General features: G+C 46.5%; 2 protein-coding genes and 1 pseudogene across 2 annotated transcripts; 2 read left to right on the top strand and 1 right to left on the bottom strand.

The window, feature by feature from the left end:
• Positions 1–23,187, bottom strand: part of LOC144112378 (luciferin 4-monooxygenase-like) — a 198,816-nt pseudogene that overhangs the window by 61,846 nt on the left and 113,783 nt on the right.
• On the top strand, positions 8,126–9,139 carry LOC144112374 (uncharacterized; the record flags this gene model as incomplete). Its single annotated transcript, XM_077645224.1, has 1 exon — positions 8,126–9,139. A coding segment is annotated over one exon (1,014 nt), but the record flags the coding sequence as incomplete, so codon positions are not given.
• LOC144112373 (uncharacterized) lies at positions 10,816–19,238 on the top strand. The gene is made up of 4 exons (XM_077645223.1): positions 10,816–10,941; positions 12,203–12,403; positions 13,252–13,476; positions 19,234–19,238. Exons 2-4 carry the CDS (start codon positions 12,271–12,273, stop codon positions 19,236–19,238), a joined length of 363 nt encoding a protein of 120 aa, XP_077501349.1. The 5' UTR covers positions 10,816–10,941; positions 12,203–12,270.

Genomic DNA, 23,187 nt, shown 5'->3' with positions numbered 1-23,187 from the left:
ACGTGACAAACTTATTCCTGAATGAATTGGATGAAAGGTCAGAAGAATTCAAACCCGCTGTTCGGCGAAGAAGTGAATGTTTGGTGAATTCATTGCCCCAAAGACGAAATATAAAATTCTTACCATTCGAGCAGATCTGCACTGCGCACGACGTCAAGCCAGACATTTGGCAATGAGAGTAGACACATAGAAGGCGTCCTCTTGCTTTGTCTCGTTCTCTTCTCCTGCCGGAAAAAATAAAGCCGCATGTAGTCAGAGCAACACTTACTCCCAAAATCACATTGATTTCCGAGCGTATCTCAAGATAAAATCTTTGTAGTACTTACAAGCAAGGTACTGCAAGCAAGGGTAGTGAACCGCGTCGGAGCTCTCATATAGTACCGGAAGTGGGTTTTCGCTTGCGCAGACTAGGAACGGAGCCAGCTCGAGTGCACATGCTCTTTTGTCGGGTTGGTTGTGCGCCGCCGTGCCAGACAAGGCAAGACTCGTCCGGTCAGGCCTGTCACATTAGGCCAACAGTCGGCCGACTCGGTCTGCCAAAACCATGTCGTCGTGATGTCTGGCTCTATGTCACACTGCGCCGACGAAAACAGTCGGCCGACTGTCGGCGTCGGCGCCATGTCTCCCACAAGACGGCAGTTGGCCGATGGTCCGCCAACTCCCATGTCACACTAGCGAGACAGCGTGCGAGACCTCCCGCCGACTTGGCCCTTTGTCGTTCTCACTCTTTTGTCATTTCCTGCTATGCGAAATTCATGGGCCGGGACGCTTCATTTTTAACTCTTTTAAATAAATCCCACCATAGTAAAACAAACTCTTTAACAATCGTGATTATGAACCTAGGTTGAGGGCAGCCCAGTACTGAGCGGTACTTATTTCTGGGTCAGAAAGGCATGGCTTGAAAAATAAATTCAGCCGCTCGCGGTAATAAACAGGACGGGAGAGATTATTTAAGGCGAAAATAATAAAAAGAAAAAAAACTCCGGCCACGACGCCATGGAGAGCAGATTCATTTTCCTCCTTCAGAGGTGCTGATAAGAAGCACTCCGCAGTGTTACACTCGCGACAGAAGTAAAGCCGGCGACCCATGTGCGAAAACTCGGCCGGCGCGATGCACCGGTCGCTGCTTGCGCATTGCAGCCCCACTGCATGCAGGCACACACGGAGCAGCAAGCATCGTTGCGCCGCTCCACTCAAGCACTCGAGCTCAAAGTGTACGCTTTGCCTCCCGCAGCGGTCTGATTACTGCGTGTTGAAGTTCGCACCAGAAAAGACAAAATAGCCATATTATCAGAAAGACCGCCTGCTATACACGAGCAGCGACAAAGCATGCTTGCGCTAGTAGCGAGCTTTCCGCAACGGCACCGCCCGCGGTCCCGCCTGGCGACGAACTGTGCTGCTGCCTGGCGCAGCGGACGCCGCTTCGCAAGTAGCCTGCGCTATATCTCTTAATATCGCTTGGCTGTTAACAGTATAATCGCACCATGAACTAAAATTATGGTCAATTTCCGCGACACTTTCGGCTGCGGAGCTAGCGGACCGCTGCGGGCGACAGGCGAGCCCGACCACAACGGCGGGCCAGCGGCAGCTTGCGGGGCGATTCTGGCGAGAAATTTGCTGTTATCAAAGTTATTGCTTTTACCAGCAACTCGGTGTTGATCAACGATCCTCAGAAATGATACATTTGTCACATTGTTCAGTCTCAGCGTTTATTGCTTACGTCAAAAACAATCTTAAGCTGATTTTTATTACGGCGGCGGACGGGATCTATGCTGGCCTGCTGGCGAGCAGGCTCGGTTTACTTCACGTTCGCACAAGAAAAAAAAACGAAACAGCCATGCTATCAGAAATGCCGCATGCTATATTCGAGCAACGACACCATGCCTGCGCAACAGCCGCGCTTTCGGCAACGACGACGCCTGCGGGAGCGCCAGGGCGACGAACTGCGCTGCTTCCCGGCTGCCGTACTCGTCGCTAAGCCTAGCTGGTTTCGCATCGATGCCGCAGCTCAGGCAGCTTTGGAACTAGCCAGCGCAGTAATAAAGGAACTCCTCTAGTCACACCAACCTGTCCCATAATAAAATAAAGTTATGCTCGATTTCCGCGACGGCTTCAGCAGCGGATCTAGCAGACGTCAGGCGAGCCGCACGAAGCAGCAGCAGCAGCAGTAGCAGCAGCAGGCGGCTATAGGATGAAATTTGCTTGTATCGTAGTTATCACTTCAACCAGCACCTTGGCATTGGCCAACGATCCTCAGTAATGATACCTTTTTGGACATTCATCTATCCCAGAGCTTGTTATGAACATAAACAAACAGTACTATAGCGAAATCGTGTTCGTGTCTCGTGAATGTTTTTGCTCGGCGACCGATCTCGCGACGACACGGTTGGCAGACCGGTTTTGTCGGCGTCGCGGGCGTCAAAGCATGTCACACTACGAAGACATCTGGTCGTCGGACGAGTTGGTGTCGTTGTCGGCCTATAGTGTGACAGCTTGGTCTGCCACAGACAAGGTCTGCCGACCGGGTTGGCCGATCTTTGGTGTCTTTGTCGGGTCGGCGTCGGCGGCGTGTTGGGCTAGTGTGACAGGGCCCTCAAGAATGTGTCGTGGCGATGCATCGCGCTGTGACGAATGGCAGTGGAGACGACATTGATGGGAGGGAGGGGCAACAAGGAGGGTAGTCATTCTCTTTTACACAGCTTTTGTGGTCCAAAAAAAAAAAAAAACGTTTCGAGCTGAAAGGTAGAGAAAAGAAAATCTTGGGAGGGGGGGGGGGGGTCAACTAGAGGCGCAGCGCGTACCAGCGCATGGAAGAAACAGCTAGGTGAAAGCGAATAAAAAAAGCGCTTCGGGGGGGGGGGGGGGGGGGGGGTTGTAGCGCGCCTTGAAAAGGGCACGTCCGGCAGATGAGTTGGGGAGATAGGAGACTTCAAAAGAGGGAGGGTAGGGGCCGAAACATGTGAAAGAGGCTTGGAATTCTCCGAGAATGAGTCATAAGCAGTTTTTAAGGTAATGCTGCGGAAAACATGGGAGCGTCAAAGTATTCTTGCAAAGCCGCTGCAGAAGCATCATGTCCGGCGGAAGCCAACCGGAAGCCAACCGCACCGGTGGCATCAGTTAGCTCTCTTACTGCACTAAAAAGTTCTTCACATAGGGCACCGAGTGGAACATCTCTTCCACATAGACTATGTACATTTGGCACCTGCAACACCAGAATCCAACACTTGAACCAGGTAGTCTGACCAACCTATTTTTAAAAGATCTTCTGGCTTTAGTATGCTCAAATCGGCTTTAAAAAACTTGCGGATTTGTGCCTGCCAGCTACCTCGTTCGGTTGCAATAGCCCTGAACGGCACTGAACCATTATGGGTCTTAGCCGTACAGAAAATGTTCAGTACATTAAACTCACTTCCAAACCCTTGTTTTGCCAGCTTCTGGAGGTTGAGTTCTTATAAAAGAGCAAGTGCCCTGCTCTTCACCTTGGAAAGTTTTGCGATACGGCCTTGAAATTGTTACTCACAGCGTTATTGGCATTTTTCTTGAAATAAACTCTGTGGCAGTATGGTGAAGCCGCCTTCCTTGTCAGCCTGGACAAGAGCAAGGTCGTTCTCCAGAAAATGGCAAGCTACTTGACGTAAGATTTTGGAGCTACAAGACTTCTTGGTGAAATTTCTCCGCAGACTGTCTACACTTTCCAGAAGGCAGGATGTTCTCTCTTCAGCTGGTGCCTTGTTGGCCACCCTGTGCACAAAAGCAAGAACTTCGTACTTGTCCATCGATGGCTCCAGGCTGTACTTGGGGCCATGCTTTAGCACGCCCTCCACTTCTGCTGGAACTGAAGTGTTGCCGAGGAAAGTTACTAGAACAACGCCCACTTCTTTCCTGCTGCCTTTGTTTGGAAGCTGATAGCGTGCGTAATTTCTCAGGAATTCAGTCGCCTGCTGCGTAGTGCGCTGACAGTCCCGCGAACGCCTCCAACCAGGCGAACCGAGGCCAAAGCTTTGAAAGCACACACTTCGAAGCCAAGTACTGAAGAATCCTACTTGCCTCCAGAACTCTGCCTTCAGGATTTTTGAAACCCTTTTCCAATTGCCAACCGATGACCCAAGCGCCCCAAACATGTACGAAACATCGTGTGGGCAGGTTTTGTTTGCAGGAAAAGGCCCTAGCTCTGCACGTCGAAGGTGCTATGATTGCAGAACACAGTGCACACTAATCCTCCATGGCGAAGGAATACACAAAAGAGCCTACGTTTGGAGTGGCATAGCTAAGGAGAGAAAAGTTGTAGGCCAGTTGGCGAAACATAAGTATTAAACCGCAGCATACACAGAACAGAGCGAGGCGACAACATAGGCCGGTAGTTGAAACTGAAATTTCATTGGACAAACATCATGGCTAATGATGGCTTAGAGGAGATGGGGGATCAAATCTGCCAGTTCACTGCCGCAGTTGTCAGGGCTGTTGCCCACCGTTCAGCCAGACTCAGATTGTAGAAAGGACGAAGGGGCAACTTGAAAGGGAGGTTATAGAAGCGGTTGCCATTTTACGCTATAAACAGGATGTGTTAGCTCTCCTTCTGCTGCTTCCATCCTCCGAAAATAATTAGGCTTTCTTGCCACGTGACTTTTGGTTGCTTGCTTTTCAGTTTCATGTGCATTTTGTCTTTTACGCTGTGGTTTACATGTCTTCACTTCCACGTGCGGTTTTCATGTTCCACGTTTTGGTACATTTCCATCATACTTTTCATGTCCTACTCATGTAATTTTTGCTTAGCCCTTCCACTTTTTATCTTCCACGTGTGGGTGCCGTCTTTATAGGTCTGTCGAAGTTCTTATGTTGTTTTGGTTTGTTTTTATATCTTCATCCTGCCTTACCGTTGGCTGCAGTATCCCACGTGCGATTTTCTATATTAGTCATGATGCTTGTTCAATAAAACTTCAGTTGCAAGAACCGCCCTCCCAGTTAGCACATCACAGCGGGCCAATATTAGAAAGCCACTGGCAAAGCGTGGCTCTAAGTAGGCCCAGAGTTGCCAATGAGGATCCGATATTGGCTGTGCCATCGAAAAATCATGGCTATGATGGGCCATGTTAGCCAGAGTTCTCCCATTCTTTGCCAGAATTGGCTAAGCCATTTTCAAAGCCTGGCTATCATGTGCCATGTTAGCCAGAGCTCTCCCACTCTTTGCCAGAAATGACTAAACTATTTTCAAAACCTGGCTATCATGGGCCATGTTAGCCAGAGTTATTCCACTCTTTGCCAGAGTTGACTAAGCCATTTTCGAAACCTGGCTATATTAGCCTTGGCTTGCCACCCTTTATGCAGTGTTAAATGTATACTGGCAGGTGTTGGTGAACATTGCACCATCCATTACACTGGGTAGAAGATTAATTTTATAATTCATTATTTAGAATAGTTTATAATTTCCGAACGTGCTAAAACTCGTTTGAGCTCCTGGGCTGCGCTTCGGCGAGTTCAAGAATTTAAATTTTATTAATCTTCTTCTTACCGAACAATTTCGCGGTATATGTGTCGAGTTGAATAAACAACGAATATTTTCCGACTGCGCAGTCGGAGATAGAGGCATAGTTACGACGAGAAAACTCAATGAAACCGAATTAAGCTGTCAGCAGATCGCGCCGGCCAGGGGGAGCTCTCGCACAGGAGAAACTAAATGAGGAGCGTGCCGACGCCGTCGAGGCGCGGCGCGGCGACGTCTGCCGCGGGCTCCGCCGCTGATAAATTGTGTTCCAAGGTGCTTCCCAACAATTTCCAAACGCATTCCGAAGCATTCCAAACCCATTCGCTCGCTGTGTGCTGCCGCCATGGACTTTTGTTTGGTCCGTTCGCTGATTTTGAGCTGTGCAACGACGTGACGGCGACTTCGGTGGTGGTCAGTCGAGTGTGCATATTCCGCCATAGAGGAACCGCTCTGTCGCATAAGGCCCGTTTCACATGCTGCAACTAGAACGAAAAAAGTCGGCCAAGCCGGTGACGCCGCAGTGCGATTTTCGGGCGGTGCTTTCACATGCAGCTCCGCAGCGAATTCGGTCAAAGGAACAGTCAAGTTTTCTTGATGTTTGCAAAGGCAATCCATGATTAAACGCGACAGAAACGCTACACGAAATGTGTTGATGATGTTATGACGAGTGTATTTTTAGATGTGGGGCATTATTTCAATGTTTTGATTAGAATAAACAGTTTTGTTTCCACCGCGGCAACAGCTCCCACGTGACCGCACGTCGCACGCAGTCTCGGCGCTCCCCATTGTTCAGTCGCTGAGCGAACACACCGAAACTGCGACTGAATACCAACCGGACGGAACTCGATCGCAAGCCGTCTGCGACTAGAGGCTCCGTACAGTCAAGTTTGGTCACGATCCTTGCGCCACCTAGCGCCGCTCCAGTGAGTCTGTGGGCCGGCTGAATGGAAGCACCGCCGCCGCGCTCAGCTGCACCGGCTGCACGCTTTCAGTCGCGTTGCAACGATGGCAAGCAGTAGTAGTGGCGGTGGCTTCGGCAAAAAAAATGCGAAAAGAAAAAGCAGTTGTCGGTATTGCTGCGTGAAGGATTGCCATAGCCGCGAAGGACAGTTTGGCATTAAGCTGTACAGATTTCCAGGTAGGCCGTACGAAAGAGATCGACGAAAGAAGTGGATCACGGCAGTGCGGAGAATCAAGTAAGTTCTTTGTCGCATTTAAAACCAGTCTTAGCGTCTTTTCAACATAGTACGTTTAGCAGTTTCATTCCGCGAGTGGTAATTTTAAATGTGAACGCCTCGCCGCGCTCCGGGCGGTGAAGTTTGCGGAAATTTTGTTCGAACCTCGTGCATATGTACCTACGCATACGTGTCATTTTCTTCGCGGATATATCGCCGCACTTAACTTTCTATGGCGTTTGTCCGCGCTGCATTTCTTCGATTGTACTTCTTTAGTCGCGCCTACGTACAAACTTCCTCACATGTATGTACATACTGCACTTGCCTAGGTACGTTCGTACGGCGCACCGGGTTGGGTACGGAAGAAGTTATCGTGCATGCACATTCGCTAGGAGTGCGGTTGGCTCATGTGTCAAAGCTATTTTGGGCCCTGCAAATGGCGAAAAGTGTGGCAAACATGATAGAGCGTGCCAGTAGAACTTTTATGCGGTGTGCGCAGACCACTTCTCCGTAGTGTAAAAAACTTGTGTTCTGTAAAATTGCAGGCCAATTAGGGAAACATTATGCATGTGTTGTCTGCCTCTGCCCTCTGTGGGTTGAGGATATTGTGGTGTAAACTATGCTGTGTCGTCTTTTTCAGCCTGGCCGACAGTTCCGAGTGGGTGCCGAATGAGAGGACAAGAATATGCTCTAAGCATTTCGTCAACGGAGAGAAGAGTACGATCGCATCGCATCCAGGGTACTACCCAACCATATTCCCGGATGCATACAGGGTCAGCCACGTCGATGCGACTAAGCAGCTTGCACGATATGAAAGGCATGAAATGACTTTTAGCACTGTGAACCACCTATAAGAATTCAATATTTGAACTACTGTGTGCAATTCTAAGTTCAATTAGTCTGCAGAATTTGAATGCAGCTGGTAATTTTCATTATGTAACGTTCAGAAGAAGGACCACAAGGAAAATATGAATTTTCGAATGTTTCATATGCTTCAGGTTGCATAGGAGGAGGAGGGCTTGGGCATCGTCTGCCTCAGTAATGCCAAAGCAGGCATCTGCCACTGTTAGCGAAAAAGACACGGCATCCAGCACTTAAGGAGACACCTCTGAAACGGATCCCCTGAATCAAGAGCCATCCAACCTGGAGGTACTTTGCATGGCTGTTGACGCTGCACAAAAAGACAAGGTAAGCAACCGGGATGGGCATGGAACAATGACGCCGCCATTCTTTATTTTGATGCAAAGCCGTCTCTGTGTACATGTTACATGCAGAGTTTAAGTGTGATATTTCAGCAGTTTACTGCCTGCTTTCGTCACTGTGAATTAAAGTGTTTAACCTCTAATTTATGTATATGCATCTCACTGCAGTGCAGGTGACATAGCTGTCCAGTTTTATGGCTGATACCTGTTTTTTCTTTTCTACGCAGTCTTGCCAAACCGACGACATTGCAAGATGTTCCGGCACATTTTCGGTGTTCCTGTGTTCGGCACGAGGCAATGAGGCGCGCACTCAAGTCAACCAGAAAATTGTTTGCGACGCGGAAGTACAGTGCAAGCCTGCAGTGGTTTCCCACCAGTCTGGTAGAGACAGCAGGACAGCTTGCTTCACAGGATACGACAGTGTCCAAGCATGTGCAGCTGCCATGAAGGATCTGTGCGGCGTGTCCCCCGACATATATGCCCTCCTGCTTAGCATAATGCCCCGTTCTGCTGAGCGAACTTGTGATGTGCCAATAACCGATAGGCTTGTGCTGTTTTTGATGAAGCTTAAGCTTGGGATCACTTACTCATCTCTTGCAGTGCTTTTCTGTGTGTCCAGGAACACAGTCTCTCGTCATTTTAAGAGTGTTCTTAAAACACTTAGCATTGCCACGCAGAAGTGGATATATCGCCCTCCTGATCATGTCATTAGGCAGACAATTCCAAATTGCTTTAAAGTTCACTACCAGGACTGCTCGATGATAATTGATTGTAGAGAAGTCCGTACAGAACAACCGTACACTGTACAGCAGCAGCGTGTGCTGTATTCACATTACAAAGGAGGATATACTCTGAAATTCCTTGTTGGAATCACGCCATGTGGTGCAGTCTGCTTCGGCTCAAAGGCATACGGAGGCAGGTTGTCAGATTCCTTTATTACAGTGGATTCTGGGTTTCTAGACCTAGTGCAACCAGGCGATGTTGTGATGGCCGATAAGGGGTTTCCGGGTATAAAGGCAGGCCTTGAGGAGGTACGGGCTGTATTAGTGATGCCCCCATTTTTGCAAGGTCAGGACCAATTTTCTGAAAGTGAGGTGCATGAGACGTACCAAATTGCACAGGTGCGAATTCATGTAGAAAGAATTATCCAGTGCATAAAGATGTTCAACATCCTCAACACACGCATACCCACAGAGCTGATTGCAGTGATGAGCGAGGTATTTCATGTCTGCTGTGCCTTGGCAAATCTCCAGCCGCCTATTATAAGCTCCGAACAGTGAGGTTTGAAGTGCTGCACCATCTACAATCAGCAGACATACGCTATATTCTCATTTTCACACATCTTTTTATTCAAACGAAAGGTTAATCACACTCTCGAGGACTTGACAAGGGCGGGTAACAGCCACGTAAAGTAAAAGTCCTCCAGTGCTCGCACAGCTGAACATAGGAAGTCATCGTCTTTCTCTACAATGATGGTGAAGTTTTGTTGTTCTGAATAAACAAAAAAAACATTAATTGATATTACACACATACATTAACCGTTGCACCTGCGTGTAATATCGGTGACTTGCAAGGAGCGTCAATTTGCCATTCTTGTACTTAATGTACGGCACAAATGTAACCTCCTGCTCTACATCAATGATGTCACTGTTCCGTCTTGAAAACGGGCACTTTATCTCTAAAAGGCAAACACCCTTTGCCGTTTCAAAGAGCCCGTCAGGGTTTCCGCAAAGCCACGGCTGGGCTGTATGGACCACAAGTCCAGTCTGGAAAAAGAAATAATATTTTTCTGATGCAAATGAAAATAGAAAAAGTACTTTTCTGAAGCGTATGTCCCACAAGTACACAATTATTACAAATAATGCAAACGCAGACATAAAAGTGCAATGGTCATGTGCAAATATGAAAGCAATGAGGCCACCAAATGTGAAATCACAAATTTTTAAGTCAAGCAGGTTGTACACATGTAGCTTACCTCTAACACATCTGCACAAACTTTCTCCTCAAAGTTCTTGCGTACCACTGGCTCCATTTTCGTGCCTGAAAAGTAAATTTCTGTCCGCCCAACATGCGATGTTGTGATATTGGAAAACGTACCATATGATGTGGCCTCAGAGCAAAACCCTCGACGATGCAGAATTGTCTTCAAGAGGTCTTGAGGATGCTTCCTTATACTCAGTATCATGTGTGCTTGCGAACAAGTTATTCTTACCGCCGTATTCAAGAATGAAACTTAAGGTGTGGCTTAAGTTCGTGACTTAAGTTCTGAGTAAAGTATGAGTGGCGAAGGAAGTTTCAAAAACGGCACTTAAGCAGCACTTACGAAAGTAGCGCTTTTAGATGTAAGTAGGCGCCATGGGAACGAGGCTAAGCAAACATTTCTGTTTATCTAATAAATTCATGAACAAATAAAGAACAGAAGCGGCAAAACAGCGCTGCTAATACATAGTAGAAGTCTCAACTAACGTTTTAACAACAACAAAAAGTTTTTTCGGCTAGCTTTGGAGAACTAATATTACTTGTCTGGCCACAAACAAAGACGTCACTATAGTAGCGCGCGTAGTACTGCTCCTGTCGACGTCGTAGTCTTTCCGCTCGCGCGCGTCCATCGGTTGCATCATCGCCAGCATCGCCAGCTCTTTGTCTCTGCTTTATATTGTTATCGCGCATTTTAATTGTAAATTCACTGCTTGTATCGTATATATTTTGGTCTTATATTTATTGATAGTGTGTAGTCATTTGTAGTGTGTTTTGTTTTCTGTACTGCGTTATTCTTTGGTGCTGTGTTGCGACGCGCGCGTGATGGAGAAAACGGAGAAGGGCAAAATTAACTTCTCCAGAGTAGAGCGAGATCTTCTCCTCGACCTCGTCGACAAGCACAAGGCCGTACTAGAGAACAAGAGAACTGATGCAGTGTCAGTTGCACGGAAAAGGAAAGAATGGGAGCTTATAGAAACCCAGTTCAACTCCAGTCACAACGTGAGCCCACGGACATGGCTCCAGCTGAAGAAATGCTGGGAGAACTGGAAAAATAAGTGGCGAAAGGCGAAAGCGGACGACAACCGGGAGATATTTAAGACCGGTAAGTCCTGTTTTCTTTCATCTTTGATTCTTTTTTGCTGACGAATTCAGAGGTTCTCTCCCAGATTACAGAACTGTTCCGATTGCTTGCTGCCTGCATTTTATGACTAGATTCTCCCTCCGCCCCTCAAAAAAAAAATACAGAGAATGTTTACGACATTCGAATCTGAGCGAAAGCATGAATTTGTGCTACGTAGAAGACGACGGTGAGCAGGCAGTGCCGCGGGAAGGAGCAAATAAAAGTCGAAGACGACGCTAATTCACGGCGCGAGAATGTGGAGCAGTTTAACAAGAGGTGTGTTCGCTGCGACGGTAGCGTAGTGGTCTCGCCCAACAGCCGTTAAAGATCTGTTCGCGCAGCCGCGGGTTCGATTCCCGTTCGTTGGTATTGATCGAATTTCCTTTTTCATAATTTGACCTCAGCTATATATATACCTCAGCACATGAGGAGTGATCGACTGCATTAAAAAAAAGTTTATCCATACTATTTCAATGCTAGTAATCATGGTCATGAACAAAGCTCAGTTAACAGTTTCTGTTGGGACATGATGGATTTTGGTTACTTAAATTAAGCATTTTAAAGACTGTCTATGAAGCCAGTGAGCCCAGCTCCACTGTGCTCTACATTAATAACGCCCTAAAATTGAAAAGAAGTTGCCTGCTTCTGGTCTTTTGACGTTACACCTACCATTTTGCTTTCCGTCGCTCGCTGTGTTGTCCTTAACTTAAGCTGAACCCTTTTCGTTAGCCTCCACTTTTCTCTTGAGGAACAGTGGTACACTGACATTCATGATCTAAGAAAACCTGCCATATGCACTCCATTCCATTCTTATCCTTCTATTATTTCCGTTGATGATTCGGATCAGCTGTCACTAGTTGCCCTAAGTGACCTGTTCCTCTGCCACTTCCAGCACCTCGCTACCAATTGTGAACTGTGAGGTGCTGGAACTTGTGCTGCCAATTTTCTTGCTGTGCGTTTTCACCGCCACAGTTAGTATCTAGCTTTCACGCACCCGCAGTTTGGAGTCAGCATGTTTAAGGTTGTTTCACCCGGAGAGTATTACTAAATAAATGCAAATATCGTGCTTCTGTCAGAGAAAAAGGCTCCTGCTTGCGCGAATAAACATGCATGTTTTCGTTGCTTCGTAGCGCTTAAATTCTGAAAGATACTTTGGCGTTCATGTCGAATGTGCTTAGTGTTTGTGAATATTCATCGAGGAATTTTTCCAGTGGTTGTAACAGCGCTTTCTGTGAATACCTAGGCGGCGGCTCAGCGGCCCCCAGCCAGCTCACTGAAGACCTGCAAAGAGTTGGCAGTGTCGCATCCCACATGGGGGTTCGCTTGGCGAACCCCTTCGACAGTGATCGCCACCAAGCAGACCCAGGCGGCGAGTCCCAACCCACACCATCGGTGGCCGCCCTGCTTTCGCGCACTCAAGATGGTTCTATTCCAGGAGCCAGTGGTATGACTTATTTTATATATATATATATATATATATATATATATATATATATATATATATATATATATATATATATATATATATATATATATATATATATATATAGTACTGCAAGCTCCAAAAAATATATATGAAATCATTTTTCTTGGAATACATATTCTGTGTATGTACTGCTTTTCTGTTTTTATGCCTAGAGGATTAGATGAAACACTCCAGCAAAATGAATTGCAGCATCCCTGCCTGGCGCTTCCATTTTTGCTGTTGTAGGCTGCTTCTGTGCTTATTATTTTGTTTTTTTTTCTGAGCATATGAGCTCTTCTGTCATTAAAAGTGTGCATAACAGCTGTAGCCTTGTCCAATTTACTGTGGCATCTGTGTTGTCTTGACCTGTCATAAAAATATTGGCCTGTGTGACCAGTGTTATCAAAGCTACAGCTAAGAGGTGCGAATGCACTGGCCGAACATATTTTCCAAGGTGGTCATCCAAGGAGCATGATTGGCAGTGTTTGTGACGAATGTATTCCGGAAATGTTTCCCTTCGAAGCAGGCTAAGTGCATGTTTTATGCCTCCTGTTTTGTTACATAAACGAACTCTAACGGAAGCATTGATTGAGTTACTGCACGACCAAAAATGGTAAAATGTCACCTGAAGGACATTGAAAGCAACGAATACAAGCGTACAAAATAGCGCAGAATGCGTTTAAAGTACCCACTTCATTGTAAACCATTCAAAGGCTAAGGTAGCCTACAGTACTAGCAAAGATTGAAGTGTTTCTTGATCTAAAGCGACATTGCATTGGATTTGCCCTCATTTCAAGGTCTAATAGCAAGCACTTCCTCCGCATTAGGTGATGCAGAGGACCCGCTGTGGTCCTGGCACTATGAAGAGGGTAGCCCGCAGCAAGATGAGCAAATGGAAGAGGAGCCAGTGGCCATGGCAGCCTCCTTAACATCAGCCACAACGGCAACCGCAGCACCCTCGGTGCTTCCTGCTGCCTCTACAGCAAGGGCAGCAGGTACCAGCCGCATGAGCTCACAGAGGCAGTCGGCTGCTGTGCCACCTGCGCCAAGCGGTTTTTTTGTTCCGGCAACACCGGCAGCCGCAGCACCCTCACCCTCAGTGCTTCCTGCTGCCTCTGCAGAAAGCGCAGCAGGTACCAGCCGCACTGCGGGCATGCATAGGCAGTCGCTGGTCGAGCAAGAGCTAGCAGCTCGCCTTAACGATATTTCTACCGAGAGGGCACAAAAGTGTAAAGAGCACCGGCTGCGGATGCGACTCTTACGAGCAGACCACCGCGACAAGCTCGCAAAGCGAGCGGCAGTCCATCAGCTCGAGATGGAAAATCTTAAGCTTAAGAATGACGTGAAACGGTCGAAAAAGATCCTTTTGCAGCTTTAAATAAAAGCAGTAAAGGGGGAACTTTGAGGAGGGTGATGTTGGAGGTGGGGCAGGGGGACATAATCTGAAAAATGAAAGCACTGCAACTATGGCCAAGTCGCCTGAGAGAAGGGATGAAGTGGGGGGGTATACAAATAAGGAGCCAGATGAAGTCGATATAACGCCAGACGGTGTTCTTTAATGTGCACTGACATCGCATAGAACACAGGAGTCTGCAATTTGCCCCCTAACGAATGCAGCTGCCACAGCCAAGAGGCTAGTACCATACATAGCCCCTGAGCCATCGCGGCAGGTGAAAAATTTGTAACCTCTTATAGGAGCTCTGAAAGGGGCTCTAGTAAAGTTACAATATGCCTGGGACGTTAAAGCATGCCAGTTCACGAATATTGTGTAGCAAGAATTTTTTTAATGCGCTTTGTAGCGGCTAAGCTTTCTGCAGTCAAAATTTGAATTCTCTCCTCTCATCACACTTTGCACGCTGGAAGGTCGGCGCTCCTCTGCCGGCCCCACCTCCGGGGTGCGAAGCTCCCTGACCCACCAGAGCTACGCGGCTTACTGGCCGTGGCCATAGTAGCTGCCCGACGTCTGAAAGAATGCAACCAGTAGCCATCTCTCAACTTATATACGCATTTGTGAGCGATGGAGAAGGGCGCGAGCATGTGAGTCTCCGGGAAGTGCTGGCCAACTTTGGCGCGTGATTGTGGGTTCTCTGCAGGTGTAGAGGTGTATTATTTGGCTCGGATGTTCATGACAAGCAAATACAGTGATTAAGAGATTTGATGTGCTCTCCTCGGAAGGTGTTTCACAGCGCCTTTAAGTCTTGCTTGAATTTCAACCTCATCCAGCTTCTCTTAGTTGCTTTTTACTACAGAATGTCTGTAGTGTTTAGGATAGTCAAGCTGCCGCATTGCCTCAGTGGTTATGGCGCTCGGCTGCTGACGCAAAAGCCGTAGGTTCGATCCCAGCTGCTGCGGTTGAATTTTGGTGGAGGCGAAATTCTAGAGGTTTGTGTACCGTATGATGTCAGTGCACGTTAACGAACCCGAAGGAGTTTATATTTACGGAGCCATTCACTACTGCGCTCCTCGTAACCCGACTCAGTTTGGGACATTAAACCCTCTTAAAGATAGCCAGTTGCTATATCCAGTTTGTAGTATGGTTTTATGCAGGGTAAAAGCATGCAGATTCTGTTTTTAGCTGCCACATGGTTGTGCAGTATGGTTTTAGTAATGTGTTCTGTTTGAACCAAATGTTTTGTCGTTCTTATTAATCAGTAGAGGAAAAGAGCGCGGCACTCCTGCCGTGAGTTATTTCATGAGGACGTAAACTGTCACTTTGAGGCCGACTTGGCACTTTCTACGGGGTTGGTTGACTGCACTTTTTAGACATTCTTGTGGTCCAGCCACTTCTTTCCCGGAACCACGGCAGTAGACTAAAAGCTGGTTTAAAAAGCGCCTCTGCTACATTTCCTGTTTGATGTTTTTAAGTGTACGTAGTGCTATTTTTTGCTAATTCCCAGGTTTCCTGCATATGTAAGTGAATGCTGTTTTGAAATCTACTTTTCTTCCTTTGTTTGGTACAGTCGTTTTCCAGCAATGTTTTTTTTCTCATTATTTCTTTTGCATAGCGCATAGGTTAATTTACAGCTTTGTACCATGTATGATCATCTGCTGAATCTAATGTACAGTCATGCCATGTTAATTTTACCCCTATTGAAAGGGGCAGGTTTTCTGGGACCAAACTTTCGGATTGTATTTATGCCTCATTCAAATCCAATGTCTATGTCGAGACAATGGACAGGGTGAAAATGCATATAGCCTATTGGGACATATGTATTTTTGTCTTGTTCTTATGGACAGCGATGACAACCAAATCCCAAGTGCCTCTACCAGATGTTGTACCCCTTGTATATTGATATTGATTGTTTTAAAGCTCCTCGCGATTACAATAACGCTCCCGTGTTTCCCAATTTCCATGTGCCACTATAGCAGGCTGCAGCCATAAAGCTTTATTTAAAGAATATTTGCTTCTTTTTCTTCACAATTCATTATTACGGCCAACTCACTTTATGGGCACTTTTGCTGGGGAACACTGTCAAGTTTTTTGCTTGTGTGTGATGTTCCTGCCCCAGTGTTGGCCACTGTGGGTATTGCATAAATAAGCAAATAAAATGCAGCACCAAGTGCACTCAGGGTTTTTTCTTCATTTTGTAACAGTGCAATTTACAAAACTTCCTTGAGTTGTGGAAAGCACTGTTCACCAAACCATGGCATATGCTTAACAAATTTTAAGAGAACCTATAAACTCTCAAACTACACATGAGAGAAATGGGTGGGATGGTTTTCTCAGGAGGAGGAGGAGGAAAGGCAGGGAGGTTCGGTTTGCTACCCTGCACGGGGGGAAAGTAGTGAGGAGAGAAAAAGATGAAGGAGAAAAGACAGTTGCAGGAAATTCAAGTCACTATGTAAAGTCACAGCATTCAGCAAAATCAGCCTATCGTGCAGGCCAGAAGTCTTCAAAAAGCGGAGCAGTGCCTTGCAGGCCTTCACCGCCGTGGCCAGTGACCGAGAATCTTCGTTTCCGTCAGTGGGTGCAGGTCTAGATTCTCCAGTGCACGGCAGCGAGACTGTCTTTCGGCGCTGTAGGCAGGGCATTCACAAAGAATGTGGGCTATAGTCTCATCACACCCGCAGATGGCACAGCAGGGCTGTCACACATACCTATTAAGAAGGAGTAGTGCTTGGTGAAAGCTACACCAAGCCACAGGCGACGCAACAAAGTTGCTTCACATCGCGGTAGGCCAGATGGAAGCCAAAGCTTTAGATCTGGGTCTAAGGTTTTTAAAGGCAAATGCGAGAATTGGCCTGAATTCCACGCGGCAAGCGTGATGTCCCGCAACAGTGCTGCGTCGGGTCTCGTGATGGGGATGGACACACAATCACCCTCGTGGTGAGCAGTTCGCGCGGTCTCGTCCGCATGGTGGTTGCCTGTGATGCCGCTGTGTCCTTGCAGCCAATGGTAAACAATATCGTGCCCTTTGTTGGTGGCTGTGTGGTGGAGCTCTCGGATTTCGGCAACAAGTTGTCCATGGAACCCATGACGAGCAGATTGTAACGCTTGGAGGGCTGCTTTTGAATCAGTGAAAACAGACCATTGCTGGGCTGTTTCTTCACTGATATGCCACTTGAGAGGTTCATTGATTACCATTGCCAACATTACTGGACCCATATTGCCAGCCTTCACGGAGGACAACCGCTTCATTTCCCCCTTCTTATTTCCAAGTTGACCAGTTCAGTCTTGCACTGGCATCTGCTAGCCATCCTGATTAGCTTGGTTTCTAGAGCAACTGCCCCAACGGGCAGTAGTCATAGGCTTGGTCCTTGTACCGGGATGAATTTATGTTTCACTTGGCCGTTAGAAAGATAGAACAATGTCCTTTTCACACTTTGGTACCTTTGGCCGCAACGAATGCAATTTTGTGTGATACAAAGCTTTGCACCGGCATTTTCTCATATCCATAACATAGAAGCTGTATGTCCGGGAGGTCACTTGAAATTAGGGGCTTGAGCTAGTGGCTTGCTAAAACCGCTTGTGTCTAACCTCCTAATTTTCCGGCACCACTCATGGATGTGCACAGTGAGTAGGTTTTTCTAAGTGCTGGCACAGGTGTTTTTAAACAACAAAATCTAGGCTCCAACTGCCCGTTCTTCTAAGTGACATTGAAACTTGAAGGTTTCTTGGAGGCAGCTGTGTGCACAGTGAGTTGCATGATTCGCCATATCTTCGTCATAACTTATCCGTGCTTTGTTCAACAATTTACATACTCAAGAGTTCAACAAAGCTTTCTGTGGTCAGGTATTGCAATCGAAGTGAAGGAATGTAGTCACTGACCATAATTTTTTGTAGCTGTGTGGCATGGTGTAGGTGCATGCTAATCAGCGATTCCTGCCTTGCTTGAAATCTATATGTCCTTAGAGGGTTTCGCTAAGCAATTTGGATGAAATTAGCATTTATTAGAAGCAGGAAGAATTATGGTGCATACGTAATCTTATGCCGCCGAGGCTGTAAAAGTCTGAAGGCTTGAACCGGACGCTCGGTGGATCATTTACAAATGTACAACAAGCAAGTAAGTAATTAAGTGGTTTATTAAAATAATAATAATAAAAAAAGAAAGGAAAATATTTTTGCTAGCCTACCACCGATACTGAAGCACCTGAGTTGGGCCAGCAGAAATAAACGATAGCAGGCAGAATGGAGAAATGAAATGAAAGAGGTGAGGGGACAGGAAGAGAGGATAGGGGGGGAGAGGTAATGTACACAAAAACTATTTACACAATAATAAATATGTACAGGTTGCGCACGTGATTAGTTCATGGTGAAGCAATAAAAACGCGCACAGCACAATGTTCACTACAGCTGCAGGGGCGCCCAGCTGTTATTCGGCCAAGGTAGCACTCCCTGAGCATTCGGTCACTGCGCGTAACTACCTGGCGGACACGACAACAAATAAGGAAATAAAAACTGGTGTAGTGCAACAGTGCATGAAAAAATCAGTGAAATATGATACAGTACAATATGATACATTATGATACAGAAAATGATACAGTACAGTCTCAGTACAACACTACTAATATTGTGAAAGCAGAAATACACAGGTGCAAGAGAAACAGTTTTTTCGCAGGTAATAAGGGCGAAAATGCAAGAACCAGAGAAGTGCACAATGCGTATGTCGTGCTATTTATTCCATGTCGGCGCATGTTAAACGACTCCAGTTGTTCTAAATTATTCCCAAGCCTTCCATTAGAGCCTCTTTTATAACTCATGTCATATCAGGGCATTAAACACCACAATATAAAATTTTTATACCAATTTTAAGAAATATTTGAAACATGTGCAATGCAACAAGAAACAATATTTCATGGGTAATAGTGAACTCTTGAAGGGAAGGCTAGGATGTAGATTTTTATGCAGAAACAAGGCAAGGAAAAAGATAGTTGTCCTTCACACATTACTTCTGCAAGTTGTATGTCCAGCATGATGATGCCCCTCAGTGAAAGTACTGGGCAATGATCCTGTCTCTAGTTCTAAAACCACTTGCCGAATCCACTAGTGGCACTGTGGCTGGCGGCTGGGCTGCTCTAGAGACAGGAACAGGCGCAGTACAATCACGAGTGGCATCGTACAGTAGAGCGGGTGGGACGGGGTCCTTGAGCAGCCGGCCCAAGTTGTGCAGCGCCGCACATGCCGTAATCACGATAGGCACCGTGGCCGTCTTGATTTGTAGTGTCATGTCGAGGCATGGAAACCTTCTCTTCCACACCCCGAAGGTTCGCTCGATGCTGCATCGCGTTCTTATTTGTGACTTGTTATACCTGTAGAAAATAAACATTTTCTTTATTGAGAGCTGCCTTTACCTTTGTTAAAACTACAGGTTGAACTTACTTGTATTGTGGACTTCCTGGTAGAACATCATCTCTCAAAGGAGTCATCAGGTATGGCCTGCATGCATAGCCCATGTCACCAAGGAGGATGCCGGGAATGTCCCCCTGTTCGTACTGCACCCTGGCCCGACTGTTATCAAAAATGCGGCTGTCATGAGCCGAACCGGGCCAGCTGGCAACGAGGTCCAGAAACTGAAGTTTGGGACCTGTGATTGCCTGCAAAATAAATAAATTAGCACGAGTAAGATCGACTTGACCTGCACTGCGGCGAGAATGTTATTCTGGAATATGGAAGGAAATAGTGTAGGGCAGCTGAATAAAAATGTGTGCTTGTGTAAACCACTTGCATATAACATCAACACTGCTTGTTTTGAGCAATTTATATTCGTCGACACTGCATAAAAAAGTTGCAGCAACAATGCACACTTGTCTCGTACTGTTATGTTATTTTCATGCCTGTCATTACTGAAGGCATGTGCTACATATGCAAAACAACTCACTACTGTAATAGGTTACCTCTGCATTGAAAACAGTTAAAACGAAGGCTTATTTGTGATGAAATAGGACCAGGTTATTATTGTCAAAGCTTGCTCTACTCAAAAATAAGAATTAAGTTTGCATACAACACAATATTCCTACGGCCTGTACTCAGCTGCAAATCCAGGAAAAATCGCCGATTTAAGCATTTTTCACAGAACTGTTTGTTAGTAGCAACATATTCTTTTGTTATGCTGTTATTGTTGTGATTATCAGCAGCAACAACGTAACGATGGTGAAATTACGAATTTATGTTATCAATACTAACACAACTCGAGGAGAAGAGAAAATTAAAAATACAATTACGGTAGTAAGGCAGCCTCGACCCCTGTTTGCGCCAGGGCAACTGAAATGCTGGCTTCTCCAAGTATGGTATCGAAGGGTGGCTGACATGCAGTCATTAGCTCAATACTTCAATACCGTGGAACCGATTATAGTGCGAAGGGCATTCCGAAGCATTAAATGGTGCCTCCCGCCGAATACTGAACATTATTTTTTCTCAGTTCGCCGAACATAATTTTTTTTTGTCGCAGAACTTACCTGAACATTGATGGAGAAGTATCCTTTCCTGTTGCGGAAGACTTCTGCATCATTTCCTCCCGGACTCTTTATGGGGATGTGGGTGCAGTCGATGCAGCCGGTCACGCCAGGGAACTTCGCCACTGCGTAAAATTCCTCCATAACTCCCGGGGCTTCGGCGGCGCCCGGGAACTTCACGAGCTCCGCGAACAATGTCTCGGCTATCATGTGCGATATGCGCGCGATGATCCGCGACACTGTCGGTTGAGACACGTTCACAAGATCACCGGTGACGATCTGGAAGGTCCCCGCGCCGTAGAACCGCAAGGCCACGAGCAGCTGAAGCAGCGGCGGCACCGGGAGACCGCGTTCGTCGGTGTTGGCGCGCAACGGAAGCCTCCCAAGCAGCTCCAGCACCGCTTGCTTCGAGAAGCGGTACCTGCTCAAGAATTCGGCATCGTTGTATATGTCCATGGGGTTTTGCCGATCCCTGAGCACTGGCCGCGGAGCGCGCGCGTACCTGTACGCTCTGTCCTCGGCGATTTCGGCGGCGCGAGCACAGAAGTTGACGAAGTCCTAAAAACTGCGGTAGGACTCGGCCATGTCGAAATGCGGAAAGTGTCACTTAAGCTAGCAGAGAGCCTAGCTTAAGTTGTCGGGTCGATAAGTGCGCCTTTGATCGTGACTTAACTGAAAGTGCTGTTTATGAAATGCTTTAAGCACCGGAGAGTCACTTAAGTCGTACTTACAGCTTAAGTGTCGTTCTTGAATACGGCGCTTAATCTTCTTTCTCTGTGCCACCTGTTATAAATTTTAACAGGATAATTAGGAGATACATTACATTGCAACTCTCCAAGGTGACATATGAACAACGAGGTGATGCAACTACCTGTGATTATTAGCCTGCCCCTTTGTCAGTGCACATAGGTGCAGAACACTTAAGCATTTAATGTTCTTGGCGTAGTACGCTGCCACTTCTGCTGGAATTTCTTCTTCGTACTCCTTTTTTTAATTAATATTTTTGGAAACTTTGCTGTGACCATTAAAGAGTGCACAGCCTTTTTAGGTTCTTGCAAAAGACTCCTGAGTTTTTCTATTTCTTCTTCAAGTACTACTTTATCTATGATATCTTGCAAGACTGTCTTGCATGCACTTTCATCATTTTCATTTCGTGCTTTCAAAATTGTAGACATTGGACATTGAATGTCAGGGAAGTGCTTTATCAGAAACATCCCCAGGATTCTGGACCATGCGCCTCGAAAAACCGGTCGCGCCATCTCGCGACAGCCGGCGGCGCAGTGGCGCGTAACTCAATGGCGACGAAAAATAAAAATTGATATTTCGTCGCGCATAACAGTTAGAAATTAGCTCTCTCGCCTAGATGTTAAATGCATCTTAAAGTTTCATTTAGTCGAGTTTCATCGATGTAGCTTACATATTGCGTTTGCCATGAGCAATGATCTATGACAGCATGGAGCCTATGGCGAGGTCCTGAAAAATACCCCACTTGACTTCAATTTATCGCTCACAACAGCCCTATTTTAAAATATATCAACAAGCTCTAGCAGGTTCACGTAGGGTAGTGTCCTACCTTTAAGGAAGTATAAGGTATTTTACATTTCAATGGCGTAAAAGTCTTCCTGCGCTATTTCACTATTGATCATGCATCATAAGCTTTTTCATGAAACGTGTGGCGCCCTCTCTCGGTGCGTTGGAAAGGCACACGTCCCTGCTCGCGGCCGGGCTCGAGTAGCGGAGGCGGCTCGATTCCGGCCGTGCTCTGCTACAGTGTCCCTGCTTTGGTAGGTTGCTTTGGGAGGTTGAGCCTGCCGTACGAATTCGCAGTTTTATCAAAAGTGCCCCCATCGGAGGGAGGCTATGGCCATGGGCTGCTACATAAAATGCTACAAGAAAGCGTGTGCCTTCTATGAGGTATATAGAGGAAATTATAAGAAGACTCTTTTGCTTGACAGGTACATTTTTTATTCAGCGCGTACAGTGACCACACCGGCATACGTGATAGTGGAATTGCGTACGCAATAACAGTGCAAAGCAATGAAGATTCTAAGTACTTTCGTTCAAGCAGTGAATTTTGTAATTCCCGGACGCTCATACTTAGAGCTCACTCACCGATACTTGTATATGGTTCTTGCACTGTGCATTCAAAATTGTAAAATTGTGTCTTAATGTCTACATTTCAACACTCATGTTATTAGCCTCAATAGCAGAAAGCTCTTCCAATCTTTTGTCGATGTGGTGCAAGTGCAGCAAGGATGCGTTGAAGTGAATGTTGCATGTGTTGCACATAAGAGACGCCAAACCTGATGCTGCGTTTTATGCCAGTAGGTTATTTGTCCAATGTAACAATTAGTGGTGTGGTAGTTCACATTTTTGTCTAGGTTGGTAAAGTGCTTCTCACGATTCGATCGTTCGCCGTCGAGAAGGGGTTTACCATTGCTGTAATCGATGCTAGTTTCAGCAATTCTGTCAAAGATGTACGTGAAGGATGAACCGCTAACGAAGACTTCATAGAGTGGCATGCTGGGAACTATTCTGAAGAGTGTGCCATCAGTTCGGCAAGCCAGTAACTACGCCGTTACCCAGAGCAGCAATCAAGAGTCAAACTCTAGTTAAATGTTCTTGATTATAATTTAAATCTGCTAAGAAATGAACAGAAGTTATTGTCGGATAACACGATATTTAAAAGATTACTGGTTTTCTCCAGTACGGTGACTCGGCGCTCCACCCAACCCGTTTGTGCAATGCCCGCTAGCGCGATTCATTAGCGACAGGACGCTACATGCTCGCGGCCCTGAATATGCAGTGAATTTACCGTGTTGCGAATATGTGCAACAATACCCATAAGCACTTTCGCACGAGTGGCGCGA

This window comes from Amblyomma americanum, unplaced genomic scaffold (genome assembly GCF_052857255.1).
Source record: "Amblyomma americanum isolate KBUSLIRL-KWMA unplaced genomic scaffold, ASM5285725v1 scaffold_75, whole genome shotgun sequence".
Classification (NCBI taxonomy): Eukaryota; Metazoa; Arthropoda; class Arachnida; order Ixodida; family Ixodidae; genus Amblyomma; species Amblyomma americanum.
Note: the sequence above shows the minus strand (reverse complement) of the source record. Positions and strands in the feature narration are given on the sequence as shown.

Excerpts from the sequence above, each read along its gene's own strand:
- LOC144112373 (XM_077645223.1), top strand. The coding sequence starts at position 12,271 with ATGGGGGTTCGCTTGGCGAACCCCTTCGACAGTGATCGCCACCAAGCA. Across the intron at positions 12,404-13,251 it reads TTCTATTCCAGGAGCCAGTG|GTGATGCAGAGGACCCGCTG; the intron begins GTATGACTTATT and ends CCTCCGCATTAG.